General features: G+C 37.7%; 1 protein-coding gene and 1 long non-coding RNA gene across 4 annotated transcripts in view; both read right to left on the minus strand.

Annotated features, from left to right (window-relative positions):
- Positions 1-281: 281 nt before the first annotated feature.
- LOC118762138 lies at positions 282-573 on the minus strand. Its single transcript, XR_004997916.1, has 2 exons — positions 422-573; positions 282-375 (listed from the first exon to the last, which is right to left on the minus strand). It is a non-coding gene; the product is annotated as an uncharacterized LOC118762138 (long non-coding RNA).
- Positions 574-2,415: 1,842 nt separating this feature from the next.
- Positions 2,416-23,644, minus strand: part of LOC115216434 — a 254,983-nt gene continuing 233,754 nt past the window's right edge. For all 3 annotated transcript variants that reach the window (XM_029785770.2, XM_029785784.2, XM_029785779.2), the window contains 2 exons: positions 9,882-10,126; positions 2,416-4,736 (listed from right to left, as the gene is read on the minus strand). In XM_029785770.2, coding sequence (XP_029641630.1) covers positions 4,149-4,736; positions 9,882-10,126 — 833 coding nt within the window. In that variant the 3' untranslated portion in view covers positions 2,416-4,148. The remainder of the gene's footprint in view (positions 4,737-9,881; positions 10,127-23,644) is intronic.

Here is a 23,644-nt window from a genome sequence, read left to right on the forward strand (position 1 = left end):
CTACAACACAGACTGTTCCCCATTAATTAGTTTTCAAAAGAGGAGCAATGACTGTAGCCTTTGTAATCTCATTGACAGAGAAATAGGTTATAATTAATTAACCAACATAAATGTATTGTGTGTGTGTGTGTGAATAATTGATCTGAAACATTAAGAGGTAAAATGGTGAGTGAGTCAGGGAGGGAATACATGTGTGCGTGTGGGGGGGGGGAATTGGCAATTACAAAGGGAAAAGGCACAGAAATTCAGAAGCAATGAAACAAAGATGACTTTATCAATACTCAAGAGGTTAACTGGTCTTTATTTCATATAATTATCTCTTCCTGTCATTTTTCCGTAAAGCACAAGTATGGAAGCACATACTATACATTAACCCTAAAGTTTTCAGCTACAAGTATGGATGCACATACTATACATTAACCCTAAAGTTTTCAGCTACTAGTGTTACAATAATAACAATATTCTTTTCTATTGTTGTTGTTGTTGGTATTATTATTATTATCATTATCATCATCATCATCATCATCATTAAGGCAGCAAGTTGGCAAGATGGTTAGCATGTCGGACAAAATGCTTAGCAACATTTCTTCCAGCATTAATGTTCTGAGTTCAAATCTTACCCAGGTCAATTTTGTTTTACATCCTTTCAGGACTGATAAAATAAAATACCAGTCAAGTGTTGGGGGTCAAAGGTAACACTAACCCCACTGGCCTTGTGTCTGAATCAGAAACAATTATAAAGTAACTCTTGTAACAACAGTAAAGATAAGAAGAGCACAATGGGGGGAGGGGGGTAATATTTTCTTCTACTGACATCAAACCACGTATTTTAAGGGAGAGATATTGTTGGCTAAACTGCCTCCCCCCCTCACCCGTGCTTGAATGGTATATATTTTGTTGGCACCCAATGGAATGAAAGATTACAGTCAACTTTGGCAGGATCTGAAAACAGCCATTATAACATTGAAGATTTCTCATAAGGCCACAAACTTGTAGCGAATGGAATAGACTTCAGTTCCTGATTAGTACTTAGAATATAGAGAGATGGGACTAATGCTGAAAGATTTAGTCCATGCAGATAATAATTTAATCTAGCAGCCTTTTGTTATTTTCAATGTGTGTACTTTATAATTCATTACTTTTATATATTATACAGCATTGACTTGACAGAGTTTTTAGCCTGCTAGACAATATGCCATGAAACATTTTGTCCGGTTTTATATTCTGAGTTCAAATTCTGCCGAGGCCAACTTTGTCTTTCATCCATTAAAGGGTTGATGAAATAAGTATCAGTTGAGCACTGGGGTTGATGTAATTGAATAGTCCCCTCCCATCAAATTTCAAGCCTTGTGCCTATAGTAGAAAGGACTATTTGGGCAGCAAGATGACAAAATCATTAGCAGGCCAGACAAAATGCTTGATATTTTTTGAGTTCAAATTCTGCTGAGGACAACTTTGCCTTTCATCCTTTTGGATCAATGAAATAAGTATCATTCGAGCACTGGGATCAATGTAATTGTCTGGTCACCCCCCCTCATATTTCAAGCCTTATACTTATAGTAGAAAGAATTATTTTTACATATTATTTTTTTAAAGTTGTGAGTGAGAACCATGATATTAGATAGATGACCTTACAGCAAGAACACTGATTTAAACAGCCTATTAAAGGTATCGCATCATAGTTCAATAGAATTGTGATGCAAAGAAAATGAGAGTAGATGAATAATCTTAAGAACTGTGAAGATAAAATGATATGGATTACAGACACACAAACATAATGCTAGCAATAAAACAGGGAAGACTTTCTGTGAGATTTAAGACTTGTGTGTGCATATATGAACACTAAATGTTTCATTAAACATTTGGATTTAAAAAGCAAGGCAGAGGAGTTCAGTGTTATGAATGTCAGATATGGTAGCTTACATTTCTTTTGTGCAAGTTTTGCATTACCTATTGGTCGATTTGTTGGCAGACAGGATACTCCAGCTATTGTAGGAAGTAAGAACCATAGAATTAGTCAGTGTAGACATGACCGTCCCCACCCTCACCACCACCATCACTCATGCAATATGCACATAAAAACAAATTAAGCATAGACATTGACTAAACTCAAGCTTTGAGTGATTGATACCTATAAATGATACCTATTACAATCTCAATAGCTAAAAGTGAATGTATATATGTAGGTTGCAAGTTGTAGACCACAGTTCTTCACCTATGTAAACAGAAATATTACATCTTTTTCTCAAGGAGCAGGTTATAGGATACACAATTTCTTTTTCTGATAGTTAATTAATAAAAGGTGGTGTATGTGTGTGTGATTATTTGCAAGCAATAATTCTGAGTGAATCAGTATTCCTTGATCAATGGAAGACGATCAGCATCTTTTTAAAGCAAACCATCCAAAACGTGGTGAATTCATGAGATTACATTTATTCTAGGAATTAATAACAATAGGTATCAAAACGCAGCATCAATTATCGGTCAGTGACATGTAAGGCATGAGATGTATACTTTACATTTATATTGTTATTCTTACTTTTAAGTAACAATGGGAAACCTTTTTCTAGAGTAGACCTATGCCACAAGAATAACTAAAATGTTGCTTAATGTTGAAGAGCATCTCAAGAGATTTACTGTCCCAACGAGGACATTGCTTCATGTTTTTTTGCATTTGTAAAATATGCTAAGACACAATGGGAAGCATCATTTATCGTTTTTGGGCCAAGTGATGAAACAAGGTTCTCTGTACAGTCTGGTCTGAGGAAACAGAATGCTACCAATGAGGGTGGCTTAACATTTCTTGAATTGTGTGATTAAAAACTTTAAAGAGGAGTATTAAAGACGGGAAGATCATACTTGAGAAAGAAAAGAAGAGATTAAAGTTAACATCTAACAAAATTAAAGTTAATTTATCTCTGAAGATTTGAAATTAATCAAATGACCATGATTTAATTCATTAAACAAATGAAAGAATATAGGAATTAATAAGAGGGAAATAGGGAAAGAAACACCAACATAAGTTTAAAAATAAAAAATAAAATTAGTGCAAACTCTCATTACATATTTTCAATACATATTTAAAAGTTAAATTTATAATGTAAACTAATGAAAAGTAACTATTAATTAACCATTATATAATTTTTAAATGATTTATTATCTCTGTATATGTACTGTTAATAATTGCACACACTTTTCTAGTATCATTATTTAAGTGTCATTTTCCTTTCTTTTTTGTGTGTTGTATAATATGTTTTCTTAAAAGCCAATTTATTAGTGATGAAAATAAACTAAATGACAGAGTTTGAGGAAAGTTGCTAGAGTAAAACAGAAATATCAGTATAAAGATATTTTGTGGATAGTTGTGGAAGGCTAGGAGATGAAAATAGTAACTTAATGAATGAGATAAAAGATGATATTTAACTAAAAATTTTTTAGAGATCAGTGATTTAACAGAGAAAAATTTTTTTTCTCCTTTAACATTTTTTATTGATGGACAAAAAAAAAGTCATCTTTTCAGCTAATTAATTATGTGATTAAATTTTAGTGTTCAAGAGAGCAACAATAAGTCTAATCTTCTTGAGACAAAGTTTGTTCAATTAAATTTCTAAGGCATCATTTCATTAAGGGGATAATTTCAAGAATAAATAGATTGTGCATTCTGCAGATGTTATTTAGAAAAGATAACTGGGAGATAGAGATAGAGTGAGAGAGAGAAAGAAAAGGAAAGGATAATTAAAAGAGAAAAGATAATGGCTTCAGTTTTTCTAGAGTCTAAAAGAATTTTTATAAATTTGGAAATATTGAAAAATTTTATGAACCATTTCAACCTTTAAAATTATGAAAGGGCAGGGAAAAAAAGTAAGCACATAGTTAAAACTTACTTCTGTACTTTTTATATATATATATGTGTGTGTTTGTGTGTGTGCGTGTGAGTATAAATGTATATGTAATATTTTAAAATATTTCATAAGTAATCTAAAATAATTTTAAAAATATCATTTTAAAAATGTCAATGATAAAAAAAATGATAATGATGACAATCAGAGTGGCTTCTTTTTTTTATGTTGTTGCTGTTTTTTTTTTGTTTGTTTTTGATATTTTTAAAAAACATGGCAGGGGGAAAAAATTTGGATATAAGTACAATGCTAGGAATTAGTTTCCCCATAATTGTGTTTAACCATGAAATAACACACATTACTTTGTTCTCCATTTTCACAGGTCTGTTTTATATCATGTGTATCTGGTACATTTTCAGTCACTGACAGGGCATCTACTACAGTGTCACTATGTATTACAGTGCGTGGTTTACGCATATCTAAACTCCTAATTGGTTCAGAAGCTGGAGACTCACTTCGACTGGTGTTGTCCGTAAAAACACTATCTGCATCAGAGCCAATCACATCCAGTTCAGCACCCTCTGATGAAGACTTTGTTACAGAAGTGCCAGAGATTTTTGCTTTCAGTGGCTGGTGTTGCTGTTTTTCAATGCCTTCTTCTCTGCTACAAACACCTTCTACCATACTGCTACTGCTGCCAATATTTTCACCGTTTTGGTTATTGCTGGCACCACTTCTATTACTACAAACACTATCGTTCAGGGGTCCAAGAAACCAGTCTGATCTCTGCCGTAAACGCTCCAACTGCCGGCGCCTTACAGAGTTGTAGCGACTCAAACATTTTGTCTTATGGTCACTTCGTAATTCATTTAAATTATCTTCTAAGGATTTTGGACGCTGCAAATAAAAAAAACCAAAACAAAATGAATAATTGAAAACCTCTTTTTAATTAACAGTTTTAACTACAGGTACAACATTCACTTTCTGGACACTAATGGTATGGAACCTCTTATAACCTGCACTAATTTATAAGCAAGCACTTTCAATTCCCGCAGTTGCCAGACTAGTTTAATGGGTAGATCTGTTTTACAGTAATTTACACAGTACAGTACATGAGGGTGGGGCTGAGAAGTTCCTGGCTTTGGACAAAAGAAAATACAGGAGGGCCAAGTAATTACGATTTCATTCAACATATTCCCCTCTCAGATTCACACACTTATTGCAGCGGTCCTTCAGTTCTTCTAAGCCCTGTAAAGGAACTCAGAATGTTGGGCCTCCAACCAGGCCTTTCATGATACCCTTACAGCCAGGAACTTTTCCGCAGCCCCTTGTAGTAATAAACTTGTATAATTTATATGAAGGTGCAGGTATCTGTATTTCACATAATTATTTAAGTAAATTTAATATTTGTTTAGTTTAGAATGTGCTGACCCCTGGTTTGAAAGAATCAGTAATCTGGAATGGCTTTGAAACAGAAGGCCCTGGAAAATCAATGTTGTACCTGTATTTATATTTTTAGTACACATATAACATTCTAATCAGTTTATTTTTATGATGATATTTCAAATGTTTTATCAGTAATTCAACATTACTTTTATAGCAAGCTTAGCATATAATATCAAATAGTAGATACTATTTCTGCTCATGAAAAGTTTACAAAAATATATACATCACTAGCATCATCATCATCATCATCATCATCGTTTAGCGTCCGTTTTCCATGCTAGCATGGGTTGGACGGGTCAACTGGGGTCTGTGAAGCTGGAAGGCTTCGTCAGGCCCAGTCAGATCTGGCAGTGTTTCTACGGCTGGATGCCCTTCCTAACGCCAACCACTCCGCGAGTGTAGTGGGTGTTTTTTACGTGCCACCTGCACAGGTGCCAGACAGAGCTGGCGAACGGCCACGAACGGATGGTGCTTTTACGTGTCACCGGCATGGGGCCAGGCGATGCTGGCAACGGACACGAATGGATGGTGCTTTTACGTGCCACCGACACGGGGCCAGACAGAGCTGGCAACCGGCCACGAACGGACGGTGCTTTTACGTGTCACCGGCACGGGGGCCAGCCGAGGCTGGCAACGGACGGTGCTTTTACGTGTCACCGGCACGGGGGCCAGCCGAGGCTGGCAACGGACGCGAACGGATGGTGCTTTTACGTGCCACCGACATGGTTGCCAGACAGAGCTGGCAAACGGCCACGAGCGGACGGTGCTTTTACGTGTCACTGGCACGGGGGCCAGCCGAGGCTGGCAACGGACACGGACGGATGGTGCTTTTACGTGCCACCGACACGGGGCCAGACAGAGCTGGCAAACGGCCACGAACAGATGGTGCTTTTACGTGTCACCGGCACGGAGGCCAGCCGAGGCTGGCAACGGACGCGAACGGATGGTGCTTTTACGTGCCACCGACACGGTTGCCAGACAGAGCTGGCAAACGGCCCAGGATATGAATTCATAAGTGACGTGCCAAAATGTTGACATCTTATCTACATAGTTGTTGTTCCTTATTGAAGTTCTATGTAGGATATTTCTCAAGCATCTACATAAATAAAAAGCTGTACACAGCAGTTTGACTAGCTAGAAATTACAACAAAAATCCCCTTTAAATTACATTCTACCATCTTAAATAAGGAACAGAGATACTCCTCAAAAGACAGAATGGTCACAGCTGGAATGCTTTTGATTAAAGATCTACTCAGCCGGGAATGATCTGGGGTTTAACAACATATATTCCAAATCAAAAGGATCCCCAAGGTTGTTTCAGAATCACAGTCTCCTTTGAGAAGATAAATCTCCCCTACTTAAAGTAGTCCTGGATATATTGTATTTTCTCCCATTGACACCAAAACTAGCTTTGAACAACAAAAGCAGGTTTGCCAGTTTTATAGTTCTGCCATTACTTACATAAATGAATTATATTATCCTGTGGTGCCTACATAGAGCTTGGGAGTTGGTTTTTATAGATGCAAACGGCAATCTCTTGACTGATTGTCCAGTACTGTATTAGTTCAGACTCTAATGATTTTCTATGAAATTCTGGCATATATTCTTTCATGTTTAAAAATAAAGATGGCTAATTGTTGATTATTTTAAGAATACATCATCGTGTAAAGGATATAGCATTGCCTGAATTTACAAGGATGTTTCAATGCATCTATTAATTCCAGCTCATATCATTGAGACTACAGCCAGATGGGACCATGTTTTGTATGTTATCTAAAGCAGGATGTGGATTAGTTCAACTTGACAAGGGATTAACAATAAGTTCAGCCAGGAACAGAATATACAACTCGTTATTTCAAGAAACTATTTAATCCCATCTGAAAGCATTCAAAATTACATTAACAAACTCTTACCGGAGAGAAACATTACAATCTCTCTCTCTCTCTCTCTCCCCATCACACACACACACAGGCATAAATATATCCTCTCAGATTTTGTGTGTGTGCGTGTATCCATATATATTGGGTCATCCCATAAATAATGCAGTTTTTTTATACTTCTTTTATTTTTCAAAATTAAGATAAACAAATTTTGTTTTCTACAATGCTCTTCCATCTATCTGGTAGACTTGCAAGCTCCTTCTTCCAAAATTTACTTGTCTGTGTTGAAAAATACTCCTCCAGAGCTGTTCTGATCTCGTCTACAGAATTCATATTTGTTTCCATCTAAATTATTTTGAAGACTGCAGAATAAATGATAATCGAATGGGGCAGTGTCCTGCAAATATGGTGGGTGGGGCATCGTTTCCCATTCAAACTGCTCCAGCCTTTGGAATGCCATCCTTACTGTATGTAGCCAAGCATTATCCTGATGGAAGAACACCTTTCATCTTCAAACCAAAGATGGTCGTTTTACTTCTAGTGCTGACTTAAGCCATTCAAACTGCCCACAGTAGATCTCCTTTGTTATTGTTTGGTTTGGGCTTAAAAGTTCAAAGTGGGCTAAACCTTTCATATCCCACCAAACAGATAACAATATTTTGTGTTGGTGAAGAACTTCTTTAGCCTGAAGTGTCAGTGTTTCTCCCTTACCTACCCACTGTCTCTGGTGCTTGACATTTTTATAGAGAAGCCATTTCTTGTCACCAGTCACTATTTGGTCCAAAAAAGGTTCATTTGTGAGATGTGACAACAAAGAAGAGCATACATTCACTCTCTGCACATGATTAGGCTCTGAAAGTTTGTGAGGAATCCATTGACCCAATTTTCTGACTTTTCTGGTGTTGAATGGTTGAATGACCAAATCCTAGCTTCTCTACTTGTTCTGGAACCACCATTGACATTGGCTCACACTTATTGTCTGATCCCATAGACTGCATTAATATTCCTTGCACTTTCCGTTGCACTGATGCCTTTATTGAACTCATTAAGCAAAATATGCCGAATATGCTCCTACGTCACTTCCATTATAGCTTTGAAAAAACAATTGTTAAAATGGAACTGCACTCTTCAAAACTTGCACTAAGAATAAGCACAAGGTAAAATTACTACCTGCTTTTACAGCAAGTTCATGCAAGTAGTTTATCCCATCCCCCTCTGACTTTTAGTTCATGCAATTGAAAAAACTGCATTATTTATGAGATGATCCAATATGTATGTATGTGTGATGAACTCTCCCGTCAAAGACAATGTATGAGTGTTCAGCTTCTGCCAATCAACCTGCACAAATGATTTGTTTATAATGATCAAAAGTATGTGCTGCACACTAGCTCATCATCATCATCATTGTTCGACCGTGGTCGAGGCAATGGAATTTACCATGCTACGCCAGACTTCACGGTCCATCATGGCATTACGGAGGTCCTGTTGCTGGATGCCTGTATCCCTGGAGATTACATCAGGGTAGGAGAGTGTGCGCCCTCTGGTATTGCGAGTAGATGGCTTCCAGAGGAGAAGAGTAGAAATTACTTCTTTTTCAGCTCTACAACAACGTCCAGCAAACTGGACTCTCCTACCTTTCACAAGAGATGACACAGGTGGTAGTTTCCCATATATTTGCATTTTGGTTGGATGGCGCTTCCACGAGAGATTTTGAGCTCTCATAAGGAGGCGAGTGTAGGTTCCATCCAACCGCCTCTCAAGCTTCTTTGATAACGTCCAGGTTTCTGAGCCATATAGTAGAATTGGTTCGACTGTGGCTTTGAAGATTTCAAGTTTGAAGTCTCTACTTAGATTTGATGACCAGATCTTATGCATGTCATTACAGGCTGACCAGGCCATACCCTTTCTAGTTAGAAAGTCTTTTCCAGATGATGATATGTATGACCCAAGATATTTATAATCAGAAACCATATTTAAAGGTGCATTGTTGAGAGTATGGATGATGCAATCACTGTTGGACAGGCACTTGTTTATGTATTCAGTCTTGGCCTCATTAAGGTAAAGACCTACACAATTTGAGGCTTGTTCAAGAGATTGCAAAAGAGACTGGGCATTGGAGAGAGAATCACTGATAAGAGCGATGTCGTCAGCAAAGACTTTTCTAAAGCGTTCGATTCTGTAGATAGGTACAAGATGTTTGAAATCCTTAAGCTCTATGGGATACCAGACAAAATCATTTCTGCCATCAAGGTCCTCTACACAGATACGTCTTCAACCATCTTAACCCCTGACGGAGAAACATCATCTTTCTCAATCAAAGCCGGAATACTGCAGGGAGACACACTCGCCCCATTTCTTTTCATCATTGTTGTTGATTATGTGCTACGTATGTCAGTTGATACCATCTCTGGCAAGGGCTTTGAAATAAAACCAAGAAGAAGTTCCAGACACCCAGCTGAATACACAAGCTCACTCTCTCCATCAAATTGACATTGCCTGAACAAGTGAACTGTATACCACATGTCAGGTATTGAAGTGATCATGGAGCAATGCGAAATGAAGTTTTTTGCTCAAGAACACAATACACTACCCAGTCTAGGAATTGAAACCACGATCCCACAATTGTGAGTCCATGCGCTCTCTCTCTCTCTCTCTCTCACACACATACGCACATCTAATAATAATAATAATAATATAAACAATAACAATGGTTTACCTTGCTAATATCAGGAGAAGGGATAGTTGAAACTTCAGGTGCTGATGCCGTTGTAACATTGACGACTAGTTGTAAGTCTTCACCAGAATGAGACTCTCGGTTGGAAGATGGCCAATTGGGACCCACAGATTCTGAACGGATATTGCTGCCATCAAATCGGGCAGGTCTTCTCAAACCAACATATTCATCTGATTGATAACGCACTTGAGGTAGGCTTTGATTGTAAAATTCTTCCTTATTTATAGCTATAGGAAAAAAGACAGAAATAAACAGAAGGGTAAGAGAAATTAATGGATGTCCAAAACTACTGAGAAAATAGTACGTAAAAATACTTGGTTTTTGGCCCAAGTTTTCTGTTCTTTTTTTTTTTTTTGTTAGAAGATGTGTAGGATCTTTTGAATCTAAGTTGCTTCTTATTTTTGACTTGGATGGGGATGAAAAATAAAGTCAACCTAGGATGAATCTGAACACAAAAGTAAGAAAGACAAAACAAACGAGAGATTTTAGAGCATTCAGTGCTACTCTTGTTCCTTTTTGCATTACTTTTGTACCATTGATAAAACTGGGTGTATATATTATAAAATAACCAGAAAAGTTGATAATTCATTGTTATAAATAGCAAAAATTATTGAAACAATACCAATAGCTAAAACAAAATGCAATCAATGTAATAAAAAATGAAAATTTCTAAACAACATTTTTCTTATTTGAATGTAGATATTCAATGCTAAATGACCTTAGCTCCATCCATGCATCAATACAATTTCATCTAAAAGACTTCACAAAAACAAAACAAAAAAAACATATCATATACACGAGACACATTGCCTATATATATCTGTGGTAATTTGTGTGTAGCTTTCTGTGTATGTGTTTAGTATATCAAAAGTGGATAGTTTGATAGTCTACTCCAAGTTTTGCTCTGGGTTGTTCAAGAACATCTGTGTGTGTGTGTGTGTGTGTATACTCAGAGGCATAAGTGCAGACATATACTGAATTAAATACAATAAATTGCATCTAAGAAATAAAAACAAATAATTAAAAGTCATTTAAAATTAAAGAAGAAAAACCCCATTCCCATATATTTTTCAATTTTTGAATTGTTATAGCATTTTATTTAAAACTAGCAGTATTGCCCGGCGTTGCTCATGTTTGTTTTGACCCTTTAGAATTGGATATTTTGAAAAGTAAAAATGTTGCATTATGTAGCTTGTTATTCTCTTTAATTGAACATTTTTTTGGTTGAAATACACCGAGAAATGACGACACAGCAGTAAAAAAATTGTAAAAAATAGGGATTTTCATAGAAAAAAAGCACCTTTTTGATGTAAATAATTTTTGGTGTTAACATGGTCCGATTTGAATTTTTTCTTCTATGGAAGGAAGAGCAAGCCTTCTTCTAACATAATCTCAATTTTGGTCAACTTGTGCTGCAGGGTCTCGGAGGAGATAGTGTTAGTTGAAGGCTACAAAACCTGCCATACACAGACAACTTCAGCTTTATATATATAGAGATAATTGAAGCATATGATTTGAATAATTAAAGTCTATAGGAACTCCCACATATACAGACACAGAAATAAAATGTCAGTCATAAGTGTCTTTGATGGACTGGGGTTGATTAAATCAGTTACAACTTTCCTTAATGGATTTTGGTTGTGTGTTAATATATTGTTTGGTGTAAGAGATTAAACTGCATCCAGTGGTGAAGTATTTCAGCTTGAGTGCTTTGGAGTTTAGCGGAGTACAGAGTTCCTTTTTCGTCATCACTACACCCAAGTCTGTTCTGGTCCAGAGTGGTAGCATCTGTCAAAGGTCCCAGTTACAGGTCAAATAGCAGAGGATGGACATGTGGCTAAGGTATGAAGGGCTTGTGGGAGAGATGGTATCTAGATATGCGTTACATAGATCTACCAATGCGTTAATGTCAGGTGAATCAGTGCCCCCCCCCCACCTATGAGTTAAATAGACCTTGTACCTTAGGAGAGGAGGAAACTAAAAGAGTAAATTGTAAACAAACCAGTAGAAGACAACAGGAAGCTCCTGCTGTATCTTTCCTAAGAAAAATCATGAATCAGTTCACCAGTTTTAGAGAGTTGTTCAGTAAATATTTGGCAACTTTCAAAAATAGTTGCTATAAAGCTTAGAAGGAGCTAAAAGGCACCTCCTACAGATAATGTCCAGCTGCTTCTTCAAATATGTTTGGCAGAACATGATCTTAGCATTGAGGTCCATGATCCCTGACACTTTTAGGCATGGCATATGAGAAGGGAGAGAGAGAGAGAGAGAGAGAGAAGAGAGAGAGAGAGAGAGAGAGAGAGCATGTGTGTGCGTGTGTATATATGTGTGTGTGTGTGTGTGTGTGTGAAAACATAAAATAAAAAAGTCACTATTAAATAAGGAAGCTTATTTGTTAGCAAAGGTTTTTTAATGTTTCTTGATAAATACATTTGAAAATCTTTTCATTAAATCAAAATTTATTTATTATCATGGCCGTTGCCAGCGCCGCCCCGACTGGCCTCCGTGCCGGTGGCACGTAAAAGCACCATCCGTTCGTGTCTGTTGCCAGCCTTGCCTGGCCCCCGTGCCGGTGGCACGTAAAAGCACCATCCGTTCGTGGCCGTTTGCCAGCTCTGTCTGGCGCCTGTGCGGGTCGCACGTAAAAAGCACCCACTACACTCGCGGAGTGGTTGGCGTTAGGAAGGGCATCCAGCCGTAGAAACACTGCCAGATCAGACTGGGCCTGATACAGCCTTCTGGCTTCACAGACCCCAGTTGAACCGTCCAACCCATGCTAGCATGGAAAGCGGACACTAAATGGTGATGATGATGATGAACACAAAATCCCTGATCTGCCATAAGATGAAAGGAAAAAGAACAAAAAAAAGCACGCACGCACACACACATACACACACAAAAAAGCACGCACGCACACACACATATACACACACACACACACACACACACACACACACACACACACAAATACTTCAGCATAAAACAACACTAACTATTTTATAGCATCTGATGCACTGAAAAAATGCCCATCATGGTCGTGAGTCAAGACATTGTCACAACTTTTGCTTTATTTTACCTCTGGTTAAAGCATACAATTCTTCATGCTTAGAACTCACAAGTGAATTCCACTTCTGTAACACACTTGAAGTAGTTCATAATGAGAAAGAGCATCAAAGCCATAACATCAATGACACCACTAACAACATGAAAATGTCCACATTTTGGGAACCTATAACACCTTTCCTAACACACACACACACACTATTGGTGCAATATATCGTGTGTGTTTCTTAGTGTTTGTGTTGTAGTTGTTTTCCCACCACCACTTGACAATTGGTGTTAGTTTGCTTATGTTGCCTTAACTTAGTGGTTTGTCAAAAGAGATTGATAGAATAAGCACCTGACTTAAAAAAATAAGTACTGGGGCTAATTTGTTCAACTAGACCCTTCAAAGCAATGCTCCAGCATGGACGGACTGCATACTTTCTTGTCATTTTCTTTATTTCATTCATATTTTATGCATATATATATATCATCATCATCATCATCATCGTTTAATGTCTGTTCTCCGTGCTGGCACGGGTTGGACAGCTCGACCGGGGTCTGGGAAGCCAGGGGCTGCACCAGGCTCCAGTCTGATCTGGCAGTGTTTCTACAGCTGGATGCCCTTCCTAACGCCAACCACTCCGCGAGTGTAGTGGGTGCTTTTTACGTGCCACCTGCACAGGTGCCAGGGGAGTCTGGCATCGGCCACGATCGGTTGGTGCTTTTAATGTGCCACCGGCACAGAAGCCAGTCGAGGCGGCACTGGCAATGGCCACGTTCGGATGGTGCTTTTTATGTGCCACCGGCATAGGTATCACAACTACTATTTCCATCGATATTTGTTTCGATGTTCATGTACATGCACTTGACTCAACAGGTCTCCTCAAGCACAGCGAGATGTTCTGGGATCCAAGGTACTTTGAATGGGCAGGGGCTATGCGGAACTGGTGCCGGAAGCAGCCCGGGTCTTTGTAGTCACAGCACATCTCCAGAGATCTCGGTCCTTTGCCATTGCCTCAGTGAGGCCCAACGCTCTGAGGTCATGCTTGACTACCTCATCCCATGTCTTCCTGGGTCTACCTCTCCCCCTGATTCCTTCAACTGTTTGGGAGCGGCACTTCTTCACACATCTCTCCTCATCCATCCGCAGTACATGACCATACCATCGCAAGCGTCACTCTTGCACACCGCATCTGATGCTTCTTATGTCTAGCATTTCTCTCAGGGTGCTTACACTCTGTCGTGCATTCACACTGACATTACACATCCAGCGGATCATGCTAGCTTCATTTCTTCCAAGTCTACGCATGTCCTCTGCAGTCACGGCCCATGTTTCACTGCCGTGAAGCATGGCAGTTCGCACACATGCATCATACAATCTACCTTTCACTCTGAGTGAGAGACCCTTTGTCGCCAGTAGGGGTAGGAGCTTTCTAAACTTTGCCCAGGCTATTCGTATTCTAGTGGTGACACTCTCTGAGCATCCACCTCCACTACTAACTTGGTCACCCAGGTAGTGGAAACTATCAACTACTTCTAGTTTCTCCCCCTGGAGTGTGATGGAATCTGTTTTCTGAGTATTTGTGGTGTCTATTGTCCCTGTGCATCTGCTGCACATGAAAGCTATCTTATCAGTTAATTTCCCTTTGATGTTGCTGCACCTCTTATGTGTCCATAGCTTACACTGGGTGCATCTTATGGAGTTTCTACCTACACCTTTCCTACAGATTGAGCAGGGCCACCTGTCTGATGGGGTGTGTGTTGAGTTCGCCTTTCTGCTTACTATAACTTTGGTCTTCGCTACATTTACTCTAAGGCCCTTAGATTCTAACCCTTGTTTTCACACCCAAAATTTTTTTTCTAGTTCCGGTAGTGATTCTGCTATGAGAGCCAGGTCATCAGCATAGAGGAGCTCCCAAGGGCAACCTGTTTTGAATTCCTCTGTTATTGCCTGGAGGACTATGATGAATAAAAGGGGACTGAGGGCTAAGCTTAGCCAGGCTCATGGGCCCGGTTTCCGTGGCGTATGTGTTCACCCCAGCTGGACAGGACGCCAGTCCATCGCAGCGTTACTCAAGAAACAGGAAGAAAGAGTGAGAGAAAGTTGTGTCGAAAGAGTACAACAGGGGTCACCACCACCCCCTGCCAGAGCCTCGTGAAGCTTTTTAGGTGTTTTCGCTCAATAAACACACACAACGCCCAGTCTGGGAATCGAAACTGCGTTCCACCGACTGTGAGTCTGCTGCCCTAACCACTAGCCCATTGCACCTCCACATTATATATATATATATATATATATATATATAGCTATAGAAAATGAATAAAACAAACAATAACAAGAAACAATAACTAAATATGAAAATTAAGAGCTTATTTTTAATGAGAAAATGTTAGGATTCAAATGAATGGTAAGTGAATGAGATAATCATTACTCAGCTACTGAAATAATAAAGAAGGAAACTAATATTGGGGGTGGGGTGAGGGATACTAAAATGCAATGTACCAATTCTACAAAGTTGTTCAGTAAATATTTACCAACTTCCAGAAATAGTTGTTGTAAGCTTAGAAATAACCAAAATGGCCCTTCTGCAGATAATCCCCAGCTGCTTATGCTCAGCAGAACATTCCAGCTTGCTTTTATACCAACTATTTACAATTTAGTCCCACAAACATTATACTAATTCTCTTGTGCTCCTTCTTGACCCAACTTTTGTTTTTCTCTGTTTTGTTTTTTATGTCAATTACTTACTGGGGACACACACCCAAATATCAAAAAACGTTTGTCAAATTGGGGCGCCCTGTTGCACAGTTGACACACCCACCCACACACGTATACACCCACACAATTTAATGTAAATATACACTACAGTAAAGACAGTATCAGAGAAACAATTAGGGTATGAACCCAGTAGCTACATAAGAGAACACACCCAGACATAGATTTCTTTATGGTAAAGCAAAGTAAACTTGAAGAATTATGTAGGACAATAACACACAAACACAATTGTCTCACTCTCTCTTTCTCTCTCTCTCTCTCTTACACACACACACACACACACACACAGATGATGTTAAAAACATGCATGTTTACAATATGTAGATAATTACTATATAATTGACAACATATTACAAACATAGTAGTATATATATATATGTATGTGTGTATGTGTGTGAGCATGTCTGTATGCGTGCACAAATTTACATTGATAGCACATAGACTACGCAAAAGCTTCACAGATATTCACAGCAGGCACCCAATCAAGCATGCACACACACACAACTGAATAATAAAGTAAAAAAGATAAAAGAAGTATATATATTTATAGCCTGGCAGTAAAATATCTGACTCTTGGATAAAGATAGCAGAGTCAATGCCAGTTTGCAGGCTGTGTTTGAACTTCACAAATACACTGAGTTTGTGCAGTAGAAGAGCAGTAATGTAGAAAGAAAAAAAAACATTAAAAAATTATAAAAAAATTAAGAAAGCCCCAGAAAACTATTCATTATTATCTGAATATCACAGAGGTATGATCTGATCTGATTAAAAAGAATCTAAGAGTTTTCTTCTCAACAGAACTTATAAAATACAACAATAAAGCAAACGTACAGATATAACAGATGCCAATGAGATTAGCACAATGTCTTTCACAGAAGTCATTCAGTACAAGGTTGAAAATTATGAGAATTGTAAAAGATAGGTAATGAAAAAGAGTGGGGAGGATGGGGGGATCTTTTCTAAGATGCATTTTGCAAGTGGCTAAATAGGATTGGCTGGTTGAAAGTTTTTACTTTAAGCAAAGGATATTTTTAACTGACAATGCATGGCTGCAATTTTTGACAAAGAATGTCTCATTCAACACTTTTGGAACTCGATTTACAAGACAGGCAAGATATAGAGTGCATGCTAGTTGTAGGATGGTTGCTACTAATCTATTTACGGAAAAATAGTTTGGATGATTAACGTGATAGAGATATAATTGAAGAAATCATGAAATTAATTGCATTTAGAGTTGATGAAAGCAATTCTATGAATATGTCTGAAAATATGTATACTTAAGATATGAAAAAGATTTTTTTTCTTTTTCCAGTGACAGCAGTAAATGAAAAATAAAAGTAAAATGAAACTTATAGAGCACACCTTGTGATTTATTCATATTAGTGAAACTGGACTAGGATTGTTAACTAGTAAATATGTCAATTATTCATTGATTATATACATATTAAGTACTCCCATTTTAACTTGCAAAATTCTCTCTCTCTTTCATTTTCTAACATTTTATACCTTGTACATACAAGTATGCATCTTATAGTTTACACAAACTACAGTGGTATCAAAAAGGGTTCTTCAACTAGTTCTGTAGCACACCAACAGATGGCAGCACACAGTTGTGTGCACAGTGAAAGCTAGCAGTGACCTTCATGAGACAGTGTGCTGAGTGACAATGCTGTGTTTATTTTGCAAGTTGTGAAATTTGTGATTTTGTGATCCCGTGTGTCTGCTGTAGTCTGTGATTTTGTCATGGACAGGAACAAAGAGCCAATGTGAAATTTCGTACTAAACTTGGGAAGTCTGTTACAGAGACATTGAGAATGCTGCTTCAGCCAGCTTACAGTGATGATGAGGCAATGGGTGATATTCAATGTTTCAAGTGGCACAGGTGCTTCCAAAGTGGAAGAACATCCTGGAAGACCTGCCATGAGTGTCATCCCTGGAAATGTATTGTGTATCATGAATTCATCCCTCAGGATCAGACTGTCAATCAAGAGTTCTACTGCAATGTTTTGAAGCATTTGAGAGAGGACATTTGGGGAAAGTGACCCCAGATCTGTGGAGCATGAAGAATTGGATTCTTCACAATGACAATGGACCCTGTCACCAGGTTCTCCTCACTCTTGAGTTTCTCACCAAAAGCAACATCAAACTGCTTCCACACCTACCCTATTTGCCAGATTTAGCACCTGCAAACTTCCATCTCTTCTCCCCACCAGATGGAAATGCAGTTCAAAGGCCACTGTTTTAACACCATTGTTGAGGTCCAGAGCAAATTGCAGAAGGCTCTTGACTCGCTTATGGAAAATGGCTTCCAGGCTGGATTCCAAAAGTGGGCAGGAACACTGGAACTGGTGCTACTCAAGGTAACTATTTTGAAGGAAATTATGTTAAAACTTAGGTAAATAAGTTATTTTTTATTAAACATAACTAGTCCAAGAACCTTTTGATACCACCTAGTAGACTACTTTTATCTTTCACTTGTTTTAGTCACTGGACTATGGTCATACTGAAGCCCTGCACTGCAAATGAATTTCATATTAATTCTTTTAAAAACAACAGGTGACCAAAACAAGTGGCTTGACTTTAAATTCCTGCACAAAGACAAAAACCACCAACTGTAGGTATAACTCAGACCACATAACTTGGTAGTCATCATCATCATCATCATCATATTTAATGTATGTTTTCCGTGATGCTATGCATTGGATGGTTTGACAGGAATTGGCAAGTCATAAGATTGCACCAAGTTCTGCCAACTGCTTTGCTATGGTTCCTACAGCTGAATACCCTCCTAATTAAAGGGTATTGGGTGCTTTTTACATAGCTCCAATAGCAGTGAGATCACTAAGTGGCATGCAAGACAATATCCCTCAACTGAGGTGGGGAGTAGTACAGAGGGACAGTAAAAGGTGTCTTGCAGTAGAGAAGTAACAGAGCTGCCTCAGGTGAGAGAGAGAGAGAGAGGAGAGAGAGAAGAGTGAGGAGAGAGAATGGAGAAAATGAGAAACTATTAGGAGGTGTATACAGGGAAGTGGACCAGAGATTGGAGAATCAATTCAAAGAGCATCTATTTTATAGCCACCAACATTAAGTAAGGCCTATAACTTAAATATCATACAATTTAATGTCTGTGACAGTATTGCTATATCTCTTTGGAAGTGTTATCTATATATATATATCAATGCCTTGACTACTCACTTTCGGTATATTTGTTCCTTAGTAGAGATAACATTAAACAGATAACAAATTACATAATTCTTATTAACTGATAAAATAACTAACAATAGCTGAAAAGTAGGTAAGATATAACAAAAATGTGAAGCAGTAAGACAAGACGAGGTGGGGGAAAATTTGTGTAATCAATGTTGAGAAAACTTGGAGAGAAATTTCAATAGTGAAATAAAATCTCTGTAGCAGTTTCATTAGCAACTGTTTCTGCAACATAATAAAATAATCTCATCATTAAAATACTATTATTTAGTAGTACTCTTGAACTACCAGTTGAGATGAAATGTGAATAAAATAATGATCTATTAGAGTTCTATTCTAATTGGTAATCTGGTAGGTTTTATGTTTATATAGCAATACAAAGTTTTGCTGATTAGTTTTAGTTAATGAAAATATGAAATAATGGAAGTAGACTATCAATATTTCAAGTCTCCTTAAACCCTTGTCCAATCCTGCTGTCCTACATGATCTTAGAATTAGGCTAAAAGTCTTAGAGGCACTCTGTAGTATATGGACATGTTAAAACAACAAAATTTTATAAAGTATGTACTATAGGCTTATTAAATATATATATATATATATATATATATTTTATAGAAGGAGCTTCTACAGGACTAGAACTGTTTCATTCAGATGAAATTTTGACAGCCAGCTTCCTGAAGATTTCATCTGAATGAAACAGTTCTAGTCCTGTAGAAGCTCCTTCTATAAAATAAATTACTTTACTCTGCTATGTATTGAGTACCTTATTTACTGTGGTTAACCCCAACTCAACCCGGGACCTACATATATATATATATATATAAAGCTGAAATTGTCTGTGTATGGCAGGTTTGGTAGCCTTCAACTAACACTATTTCCTCTGAGACTCTGCAGCGCAAGTTGACCAAAGTTGAGAGTCTGATAGAAGAAGGCTTGCTCTTCCTTCCGTAGAAGAAAAAATTCAAATCAGACCATGTTAACACAAAAAATTATTTACATCAAAAAGGTGCTTTTTTTCTACGAAAATCCCTATTTTTTACAATTTTTTTACTGCTGTGTCGCCATTTTTTGGTGTATTTCAACCAGAAAAATGTTCACTTAAAGAGAATAACAAGCTACATAATGCAAAATTTTTACTTTTCAAAAATTCCAATTCTAAAGGGTCAAAACAAACCCGAGCATTGCTGGGCGATACTTTTAGTGTATAATATAATAATTAATATTATTGTGAAAATTTTGGAGAATCATGATCACAATGGTGTTTTTTTTTTTTTATCCCTTTCCTTAAGTCTATATCTATAACACTGAGTGAATAAGTGATGGAGTAGCAGTCTTAAGACCTAACAGTATTTACTTTCATCATTCTATGTTTTAAAGTCAAATACCCTTTTCAGAACACTTTGTCTTTCATATTCCTGAGGTCGATAAAGTAAACAGTCAATTCAATTGATTAGACACCTTTACAATATCTCTTGCTTTACAAATCATTATTAGATTGATGCAAAAGTAATTGTGGCTTTTGTTATTTTAAACTTTGATGCTTATTTTAGAATAAACTTTTTTTTATTTATGTACATGTAATAAAAAACCATTTTGAAGTACAGAGTTCAGTTTATTGATTTATACTACTAATACATTTATACTAATACGGTGGCACGTTAAAAGCACAAACCGATCGTGGCCGATGCCAGACCCCCCCTGGCACCTGTGCAGGTGGCACGTAAAAAGCACCCACTACACTCGCGGAGTGGTTGGCGTTAGGAAGGGCATCCAGCTGTAGAAACACTGCCAGATCAGACTGGAGCCTGGTGCAGCCCCTGGCTTCCCAGACCCCGGTCGAACCGTCCAACTCGTGCTAGCGAGGAAAACGGACGTTAAACGATGATCTAATTTACTATCACTGTTTATTCTTGTTTATTTTAGGCTGTCAAATTAAAGATGGTTAAAAGAATAAAAAAGCAAGTTGGAACAATTTTATTTAGTTCAAAATGAAATGTGAAGTAGCAGAAATCGTTTGTGAATGATTTTCTACAATTGAAAATGAGCTGTGGACCTAAGCAAAGGAACTTTTGCAGCTGTAGAACTAAATGTTCACCATCCAACGGTTGATTGACATTAGAGAGTTAAAAGAACAAAAAGCTGTCAGAAAGTTTGCTTTGCACTTACTTTGCGTAGCAAAACTAGACATTTCTAGATCCAATTGTGACATGTGATGCAAAATGGGTTATATACATTAACCAATAGCATTCTGCACTTGATGGAACTGAAGCACCAAGACACTTTCCAAAACTCAAACTACATCAAAAGAAGGTTGTGGTCACTCTTTAGTGGCCAATAAGTGGAATTATCCACTATTATTTCTTGAATCTTAGTGAAACCATCATAGCAATAAAATGCATCAAGAACTGAAACATTTGTGTCCAGGATTGGTCAGTCGAAAAGCAAATAATATGAGGTTATATCAAAAAGTTCCCAGACTAATTATTTTTAATAAAAAATAATCATTTACCTAAGTTTTAACATCATTTCTTTCAAAATAGTCACCTTAGGCAGCAATACACCGGTCTCAGTGTTCCGACCACTTTTGGAATCTGGCCTGGAAGTCATTTTCTGTGAGTCGAGGACCTTCTGTGAAACGCTCTGGATTTTGACAATGGTTTTAAAATGGCAGCTTTTGAGTGGCATTTCCATCTTGGGGGAAGAGATGGAAGTTCACAAGTGCTAAATCTGGTGAATAAGACAGGTGGAGAAGCAATACCAAGCTGTTTTTGGCAAGAAACTCATGAGTGAGGAGAGCTTGGTGACAGGATACATTGTCATTGTGAAAAATCCAAATCTTCACACTCCACTGATCTGGTCAGTTTTGCTGAAAAGTCCTGCCTCACACACTTCAAAACATTGCAGTAGAACTCTTGATTGATGGTTTGGCCGGGGAGGGGCGGGGCGGGGCGGGCGAATTCTTGATGCACAATATCACATTTTCAGGGTGACACTTGTGACGGGTCTTCTAGGGATGGTTTGCTTTTGAAGGACCCGTGTCACATAAAACATTGCCTTGCCACCATAAGCTTAGCAAAGTATGCTTAATGTTTCTGTAGCAGATTTCTCAAGTTTAATACAGAATTTTGTTGGCCTTTTGTTCCTGTCCATCACAAAATCGCAGACTACAGCATACATGTAATCCCCAAAACACAAATTTCACAACTTGTGAAGTAAACACAGCAACATCACTTGGCACACTGCCTCCTGAAAATCCCTGCTAGCTCTCACTACAAGTGCAACCGTGTGCTGCCATCTGTTGGTGCACTATAGAACTAGTCTGGAAACTTTTTGATACCATCTCATACCAGATCACATGTTTCTCAAATGAAGTTGCACTACAAAAATCTACCCCAGTCACCTTACTCTCCAGATCTCAGATCTTTTTCCAACCAACCATCAGTTTTTCAAGCAGCTCAATGTTCTCCAACAACTAAGTGGTAACTCAAAACACCTTTGAAGAATTCCCCAGTACTAGGACCCCGAAATTCTTTACTACCAGATTAAATTGACTTGCTTCTTGAAGAATTTTAATCTAATGAATTGACCCCAATATTCATTATCTCTTTTAAAGTTTGTCTCATTTGCTGAACCACTATGTCATAGGGGGGTAAACACACTAACACTGACTTTCAAAGGAGGCGGGGGGAAAACACACACACATGACAGCCTTCTTTCAGGTTCTGTTTACCAAATCCACTCACAAGGCTTTGGTCAGCCAGAGGCTATAGCAGAAGACACTTGCCCAAGGTGCCACGCAGTGGGACTGAACCCAGAACTATGTGGTTGGGAGATAAACTTCTTACCATACAGCCACATCTACTCTTCCATATAATTGTTAAATAATAACCGAGAGTTATGAAATTATAGCCAGCGACAGACTGGATTGAGTCAATTAACCTCCTACACAGGTTTCTGAAGTTGAAAACATGCAAGAAACTTTAGATGCTTTTTCTCTTCAATCACAAAGGAGTGGCTGGAGTTTTGAAGATTGGATCTGGCAAATTTATGACCCTTGAATGTTTGAACGCATTATTCGATAATTAGTAGCACAGAATCTGAGCCATACATGAAATTATGTGTATCTGTGTAATTATGTATTTAAAGACATTCATTAGGAATGGTAGGTTAATGATGGCCATATAAGTGGAAAATGATGTATTTTTGTGTAATGTTTAGAACGGGGCCTTTTTTTTGAAGAAAGCATACATACACTAGCACATGAGCACATACACACACACACACACACACACACACACACACACACACAGACGAATTAAAAATTAATACAAACATGAAAATTTTTAGTGAAAACTCACCTTCAAACAATTTAAGAAACAAAGAATGAAGAAACAAAAAAATATATGAAAGGAAAAGTAAAATAACAAAATTGAAATTAGAAAAAAAATTATGAAGTTAACTTGAGTCTCAAAAATGAATTTGAGGCAAAATAATCGAAAAACAATATTTTCCATTCAATAACAGCAACTAATCACATGTTTGGTATGACATATTAAAACACAGTAACAAAATGTTAACGACATTAACTATCAAGGCACACACTTGAGCAACAAAGGAACAGTGATAGAAGGTTGTCAGTTACAACTATATATGCAGATATAGATTATGAAATAAGAAAAATCAAAACTAGACAGAAACAGATATAAAGTACCAAGTA

Source organism: Octopus sinensis, linkage group LG1 (assembly GCF_006345805.1).
Source record: "Octopus sinensis linkage group LG1, ASM634580v1, whole genome shotgun sequence".
NCBI classification, from domain to species: Eukaryota; Metazoa; Mollusca; class Cephalopoda; order Octopoda; family Octopodidae; genus Octopus; species Octopus sinensis.